Source organism: Apaloderma vittatum, unplaced genomic scaffold (genome assembly GCF_000703405.1).
Source record: "Apaloderma vittatum isolate BGI_N311 unplaced genomic scaffold, ASM70340v1 scaffold40045, whole genome shotgun sequence".
NCBI classification, from domain to species: domain Eukaryota; kingdom Metazoa; phylum Chordata; class Aves; order Trogoniformes; family Trogonidae; genus Apaloderma; species Apaloderma vittatum.
In genome coordinates, this window is record NW_009717245.1 from 1 (window position 1) to 8,039 (window position 8,039).

Below are 8,039 nucleotides of genomic sequence, written 5' to 3' on the forward strand. Positions count from 1 at the left end.
GCTGCCGCTCCACCCCTGCTGCGCCGCGTCCCTTGAGCCCTGAAGTGGTACAAAGGAGCCAGGAGATCCCCAAGGAGAAAACGGGGCTTAATCAGCATAAAAAATGGGGCTGTGCTCTGCACTGGTGCTGACTTGGGGCGTTCGTGTGTTTGTAAAATGTGTCTGAGGAAAAGTGTGGATCCCTGGGTGTAGCTGTGGCCTGGGCTGGAGGGGATCGTGCTGTCCACCACGTCCGTTGGGCCTAAAATCTGTTTTCAGCCTCAGGTAGCTGTGGGCCAATAACTTATTATTGATAGGAATGCTTATTCAAAGTGATTTCTGCATACTAGTCCTGTGAAACTTGAATTTACTGTGAATTTAATAAGCGTTTCAAATGAGCTGCTGCCCTAAATTTTTAAATATTACACAACCAACTTCTTTATTTGTGAGCTAAAGGGGTTTTCAGCCAGTCAAATTTATTTTAACTTTTGAATTTTTCTTGCCTACCTCATCTCTTGAAGAAGGGGAGAAAAGGTGTAACTTCTTGGGGTGTTTTTGTTCCTCTTTCCCACTATTTCTACTTTTGGGGGTGTTTTCGTTCCTTGCTCCCACTATTTCTGAGCGCTCCCAGGCTGGTGATGGGGCAAGAGGGGTGTTTCTCAGGGGGAAGCTGCTTCTGCCACAGTTACAGGATAGAGCAGATTTCCACCGGAGCACCCAGTGTGTACGTTCTACCCAAATTCTAGCTCCTGAAATCTGAAAACACACATCCCTGCGTTTGCGTGACCTGAACAGTGTAACAGGAGCAGTGAGGAAAGGACGAGAGGCGCGATGTGCAAACGGCTCCTCCGCTGGCATCGGTGAAAGGGATGATAATTCGCCCACTTCGGCAGCTGATGTTCTCCTGCGGTGGTTCAGATGTTTGGAATCTCAGCTACTGTAAGAAAGAGAGAAGGCGGGTTTCATCTTAACCTGCACCTCCTCTCTCTCTCTAAACACCTTCTGAATTTCCTGTGGTTTACTGGGTGAATTTTTTCTCTAAGGGCAAATATGAAAGTGTTTTTAATGTCAGCGTGTAGAAGTAATTCCTTGAAAATGCAGATGAAGCAGAATCCAGGGGGAAATTGAAGTGTTAAAGACGTTAATGTTGATATAAACTCTACAGCTCCCAGGTCTGTGGATAATTATGTCCTAATTGCCTTGTCTTGTTTAGCCTAAGGTTGCGTTCCGAGGTGGCGGTCGCTGCTGGAGTGGCGTGGAAGCTGGTGGGAGGCTCACCGATGCGTTCAGCAGCGTAATGACCGGCTCTGGCTCGCTCTACGGCTGCTACAAATCACAGGTTCCGTTGCTTAGAAGTGGAATTTTTTAATATCTCTGTAAGAGTTTGGGTTGCTCGTAAACAGAACAGTCAGAAAATACTTCTAATACAGTTACTTATACTGGCAAACAGAAATCACCGTGTTTGATTTATTCATAATAAATCTCTGTTATCGTAAAGCTCGTCAGAGCAAGCATCATTCAGTGACGTTTTAATACAGAGATGAAGCAGTGGTGTTAGTAAAACAGCATTTCGCTGAGTTCTTTGCTCTGTTAGCGGTGAAGTGGAAAAAGCCTCTCGATAGTTAGGCAGAAAGCCTTACTGGCAATAAAACCTGGGTTTGTGTGATGCTTTCTGTAGCTGCCAGACTACTTTACTCCATAGAGGAGTATATCATATATCTTTAGCAGTGCCCCTGTGAAAACACCAGGCTTTTTTTTCCACTTACTAAGAGCTAAGAAAGCAAATGGTCCTTTTTGGTTAAACTGGGTAGAAAACCTTTGTTCTGGAAAAGAGTTGGCTTTTAGTTTTCTTCAGGAGCTTAAATAACTTGTAACTGCGGGGGGGAGGGGGGTGTCTCTTGGCTCCTGTCAGCAACACCTGTTGGAAGCTGAGCTTAGGCTGACCTGGCCCCCGACTGTCGCTCGTGCGTGTCTGCGCGCTGGGCAGCAGTCGGCAGCAGGAGTTCCCGGGGAGTTGGGTCGGGTGTGTGGCTTCGCTTCCTTCTCGTGCCCCGATTCCTCCAAGGGGGAACTCAGTTACAGCCACGTAGAGCCATGAAGTGACAATTTGTCCTGTTTCGTATTAAAATCGATGCTTTTGTTGCGCATAATAACGCAGAATGAAGAAAACGTAGAGCTACCTCAGACCTACGGTTCTTCCCTTCTGACATCAGAGTACTCCGCACCCGTGGACTCCTCCCTTTCATACGTGCCCTGGTCCACCTATGGAGATGATGGGAAGCAGCCCACGGCCTCTCAGATTGGTGTGAAGCCCAGGTAATCATCCCTGACAGACAGTGTGTGTGAGGATGAAGCAGATGGATTCAATTTTAGTTGTTTAACTTCCGAGAGGGTTCAAATGAAGTGCTTGCTTTGATTAGTATACCCTGTATTTTCAGGATCCAGCCGGAAAGGAATGATTATGGCAGTGAAACGGATTTATACGGGCTTGTGTCGAACATCTTGGAAGAACAAGATAATGCGCAGCCGTACTGTGCCGAGGGGTGAGTGCGTTGCCAGGCGAGCTCGGCCAGCGTTCTCTCCCTCGCTGCTCTCGGTGTCCGCGTTCTCTTAGTCATCTCTGCGTCTGCTCCTGCCGGGTCCTCACGCTCTCTGCAGTTTCCCTTCCTTCCCCCTCATCTTCTGATATTTTGTTTGTGACACTCGAAAGCTTTTCTCTAGGTACTCAAATTAAACGGTGGCTTCTGTCTTTATGGTATTTACAGAACTTCTTAACTGACATTTTTTAAATAAGTCTTTGGCAAGCATTGTGGAAATGCTGTATTTGAATAAATATCCTTGAATATATGCCTTGGCCCATTTTTTTATGGCTCAAGATTGAAATCAAACTTCAGATTTCTTCCTTAATTAATTTTAATTCACAGAATACACAAAATACGAAATCATACTCTTTCACACTTCCCTGAGGAGGCAGGAGAGAAGAATTCTATACAAAATTAATGTTTCTTGATGTTAGCGCTACCTGAGCAGTGCCTGCCTATCTAAATTTAGGATTTATCATGCCTATATCCTAGTACCAGAAGAAATTATTCAATAGTCTTAATGACTTGAGGCAGAAAGATTCAGATCCAGCATCCCTGAGGTGCTGTCTTCTGCCTGAATCCCAGTGTTCAGCGTCTGAGGGATAAAAGAGGGAATGCGGTTCTCGAGATTCCCAAGCTCTTCCCTTCTGTCTTCCCCAACAATTCCAGCGATTTCTGGATAGTTGTGTGGCTGGGGAGGGAAAATTTCGGCAAGAGTCAGCTTTGATCCCGGCAGAGCTTACCGATTCCTTCGCTGTGGACAGTCAGGGTGGGGTTTCTGTTTCCAGAGCTGTCAGATTTGGCCCTGCCCAGGCACAATCTGATTTTTATACTTAGTCTGTTCACAGTCATCCTTGACAGTCGGTTACTGATTGTCCTGGGTTCACTCATGGTAATTAGTGGAAAGGGAATGTACCGAGATGCTTATTCTTGGTTTACCTGCAGGAAGCAGTGTAAGCCAGCGTAAAACCCTGAAGCAGCAAGCGAGGTGATGCAGAGCAGCGTTTTCTCTGGAGTGCTAAGATGTGGCTTTGAAAGGCTGTGGGTAGTTGAGGGAGCACGGTTATCTTGTTGTTTAACCAGGAGGATTTTGGTGGTGACAGATGAAGCCTGACGGCTTCGTGTGTAGCTCCGCAGGTCTGTGGGTGGGTTTAGACAAGCCAGAATCAGTTTTCTCGTCTAGTGAAGGGAAACTGCAGTGGTGACTGTAGTGGACAGAGTCATCGCTGAATCAATCCAGAGAAATTATTAGAGAAGAACTGAGTTTAAAACTGTTTCTGCATTTGGGGGCTCCAAGAGGAGCACGACAGATAAGAACCTAACGATGTCTTTCTTGTTTTTCAAGGAGTTGCCCTCCCAGCTTGACGTCCGTCTGGCCCGTGAACACAGCCAGGGTCGCAGAGCACCACGACCTCTTGCCAGAAACTAAAAGACCAATTGTTGGAGCTGCCTCGCAACAGGGATTTTATAGCGGTGAATCCGTACCGGCGGCTGAAAAACAGTACTTGCAGGGTGGTGGCCTTGCAGCGCAGCAAAAAGCAGACGAGTGTTACCGTGGGTTTACCGGCCCCGACCTCGAAGAGCAGTGTTTGTACCCTTCTAGGAATGATCATGCCAACTGTTGCAACGTGCAGACTAATGAGAATGTGAAGCCAACGCCCGTGTATCCCAACTATCCGTACCTAAAAAACGCTTTTACGCCCCCAATCGGATATTCAGAAGTAATCAAAGACTCGGGAGCCGATGCTTATCTGTACGGCAGGGAGAAGGGCTGTCCCAAAGGAGCGGATGTGCAGTCGCACCAAAAGCGAGCGGAAACGTTTCTTTCGCAGTTTCGCAGATATAACGAAAACGCTGATTACAGCAGATACGCCGAGTATTCTCACATGAGTAAAGCGAAGCCCAACAAGAGCACCGGTTGTAGCCTCCAAGAAAATAAGTTGGTAAATGGAACCGCTGAGGCACCATCTCTGGAAACAGAACCCTATACTAAATTATTTCAAGTTAAATCAGGAACTCAGAAAAAAATTGAAGATAGAATTTCGGATCAGCAAAACTTGGCATTTCCCAAAGCAAACGAATCCCTGTTCTGCGCTGATTTGGTGCAAAAATTTGAATATGGACTGAAATCTTTTGCGACTTACCCAGGGAATAGTGACTGTGCGAATGGTGTGGAGAAGCAGCAGTTTTCCAAGCCAGAGCAGAATCCTGAATACTATAAATCCCTCCTGCTGTTGCCAAACGCAGCGAACCCTTCAGCCGGCGCCAACGTGAGGCCCCCGTGGGTCAACGTCCACACTAAACCCGCTGCTTCTGCCGCGTTTCAGAACGCAAATCCTTTGCTGAAATTGAATAATCACTTACCTGCTTTTCAAAAGAGTTCCAGCCATCCTAATGATTTCTTTCCGTTATCGTCTTCAAATTTCTCTTTAAATAGTAACTTATTTCACAAGTACTGCCAAGATAATCCGTCATTGCTCCCAGCTCCTGAATTTGGTTGTAACGCTGCAGAACGAGCTCGCTCTGCTGCTTGCATGGAAGCGCTCCTTCGGAGCAGAGAAGAGAATCTCCTCGAGTGTTTAAGTGAGAAGAAGTTAAAGCTGCCGAACGGCTTCTGCGACAATTACTCAGCTCAGCAGTTCGGCTTCATCGATAACACCAGCAAACAGTGGTTCCAGCTGAAGCCGCAGAGCGAGCGTTACGATCCGGAAGGCCCAAACCACCTGGACGGGTTGTTGCAGAGCACCTACCGCGATTTCGGGGAGCCACAGGCTCCGTTTGTTCTCCGGCAGGGCGGCGGCGGCGACGGCAATCCCGTGCCCTGCCTCCAGCCCCCGAGCGTCAGCAGCCGCGCGCTGGGGGACTTCAGGAGGAACCAGCAGCTCGGCTCGAGCGCGTTCCCCTGGAGATCCGCTTACCTGCTGGGCCGCTCCGTCGTCCCTGTGATGGAGTCGTGTCACTTCTTGTCCCGCGAGGATTTAAAACGCTTCTACCCTTATTTGAACGAGAAGGGCTACGGCGAGGGTTCTCTCTCGGGTTTCATACCGGCGTTTGGCTCGCCGAGGCAGGCGAAAACCCGGAGCGGGTCAGCCAGCGAACTTCACCTTAGGCTAGAAGAATGTTATGAGCAGTGGAGAGCTTTGGAGAAGGAAAGAAAGAAGGTAAAGAAAAAAAAGAAATGAATGTGCCCTATCACAGATTTGAGGTAGATCTGCTCCTCCTCGGAGCGGTTTGAGATCGTGGGTCATTCTTACCGGCTTGAGTTGAAAAGTTTAATGCGAATTCCAGTTTAGAGTTTGCTTCCCGGTATGTTTAGACTGACAGGAGAGGTTTTGCAGGTTTAGAGCGTGGTTGGGAGCACAACTGGGGTCACACTGAACGTTATTCTTAAAGCAGGAGTTCAGTGACTTTTTCGGTCTCTGGGCCCGGGCGAGGCTGTCGGGTGACTAACGAAGCTGTGTTCCACTCTGGGATTTGTTTTTTTAGCCCCCGGATACTCTGAAAGCAAATCCAGTAATTATATTTGGAATTGGGCCTAAACTTTTAAGGCATTCAAGAATTAATGAAATTTCTTAGGCCCTGCCACTTCTGGTTTGTCCAATGACTCCTTCGCACCTCGTTTCCCTGAAGTTTTAAATCCCAGATGTGTTTGAAGGGACTCTATTTTTTTATTTTATTTTTTTTCCCCAGAAACAGAGGCTGAAGAAATAGTGATATTATCGAATCCTATATTAAAACACTTCAACTAAAAGATTCCGGGAGTGCCGTATGAACCCCTGCTTAGAGCAATTTTCCTTTTTGCTCGTGGGTGGAAGTGCTTCAGGCTGCCCTGGCGGAGAGTGAAAGCTGAGTTTCACCAGCTGAGCTCACACTGAAATTCAAAAAACGAACTGGAGCTGTGGCCTTGAGAGGTTGTCACCTGGGAGTGGGGGGGGCTGACAGCTTCCCGGGGGAAGCTCTGCTGTGCCAGCCCCCGCAGAGAAAACTTCATCGGCAGGAGAAATAACCTGGGGAAGGGGGGACAAAGGGGTTTGCCAAAATGTTTCCCCACAGTTAAATGAGAATGAGCCTGACTGGACGAGGGGCTGGCGTAGAAAAGCGCAAAAGAGCTGACGCAGGCTGTGAAGTTGAGGGGGGAGGAAGAAAATTAGGGCACAGCTTTACTTGGGCCACCTGAAAACAATCTCAAAAAGGCAATTGTAAAGCAGATTCAGCTATTTGTACATCATTACAGGTATTCCAGAGGGAAATTTGAAATCGTGCCGTCAGGTTTCAGAGTAATTTCTGACAGCTAAAATATGATTTCACTTGAGCAAAACATAAAAAGCATTCAGTAGTTTGGCTGATCTGCACAAAATTCAGGTTAATTTCTGACTTCAACGATTTTATTTTAATTTCGTGGGTGCAGTTCGCATCCGTTTGCTCGTTCTTTTTTGCCTCGTAATTCTGACTCACCTCCGTTTTATTTGCAGGCGAAATTAGTACAGGCTGTGGTCAGAGGGTGAGAGGAAAGAGCACTTCAGAAACACCTCATGTTGGCATAATTGGCTGAACCGCCTCAGTCAAGCGATTGTTCACTGAACCCAGACCGTTGTCTTACTAAATGGTTAAATCCCAAATGCCTGAATCCTCATTATCTGCTTTAAAAAATAAAATCCCAAACCCTTAAGGAGGGACATTGTACATCTGGTCGTTTTTCTTGTTTCTGTAACGAAGCGCGCTTTGCAGCTTATGTGCTCAGGGAGTTATTCTTTTGTTTTCCTGCAGACTGAATCAGCTCTTGCTAAGAATTTCCACGGGAAAAAGGTTTCCAGTGCTAACAACGCTGCGATCCCAAGGCTGCCATCAAACCCGTCAAGAGTTGATCGCTTAATTGTGGATCAGCTACGTGAACAAGCCAGAGTGAGTTGTAGCATAATAATCTGTTGAACTTCACACACAGAACTTAAAGTACTGTAGCAGATCTGGAAGATGATCAGAGCAGGGTGGGGTTTTTTCCCCAAAATAGCTTTGTTCTCAAATGCTGTGCGGGGAAAGACATTTCAGCAGTCCCTGCTGGAATTTCTACAGCTCCAGGTTCGCTGCTGCTGTTACCAGGGAGCCCACGGAGCGGCTGAGGCTCACGTTTAGGCCGTACGTGCCAGGAGGATGGGGTTTCTGGTACGAGAGCGAGCGTGAGATGCCAGAATCCAGTCATCCAGCTGGACTGCTCGTGCAGCTAACGTGTGCCTGGCTTCTGAGCTCCTGTTGGGAACAGCCGAGCAGAGAAACACTCACTGTAGAGTTATAGACACTGCGTTAGAGGAGAGATTGGCGGGGAAACAAAACGAGTTTAATTAATGCTTGTAAGACTTTGATACGTGTTTGCCTGAGAGTGCTGCATTTTTTTTAGTGCAGAGTGGTCATTTGATGCAACTTCAGCCTGAATTTCTACAGTATAGAATCAGAGAGTGTTGGGGTTGGAAGGGACCTCCAGAG

General features: G+C 47.3%; 1 protein-coding gene across 1 annotated transcript; it reads left to right on the plus strand.

The window, feature by feature from the left end:
- Nucleotides 1-1,192: 1,192 nt before the first annotated feature.
- LOC104269798 (chromosome unknown open reading frame, human C17orf104) lies at nt 1,193-7,463 on the plus strand (the record flags this gene model as incomplete). The annotated part of the gene is made up of 5 exons (XM_009869816.1): nt 1,193-1,318; nt 2,138-2,295; nt 2,418-2,522; nt 3,907-5,722; nt 7,329-7,463. Coding segments are annotated over 5 exons (2,340 nt in total), but the record flags the coding sequence as incomplete, so codon positions are not given.
- Nucleotides 7,464-8,039: the final 576 nt, after the last annotated feature.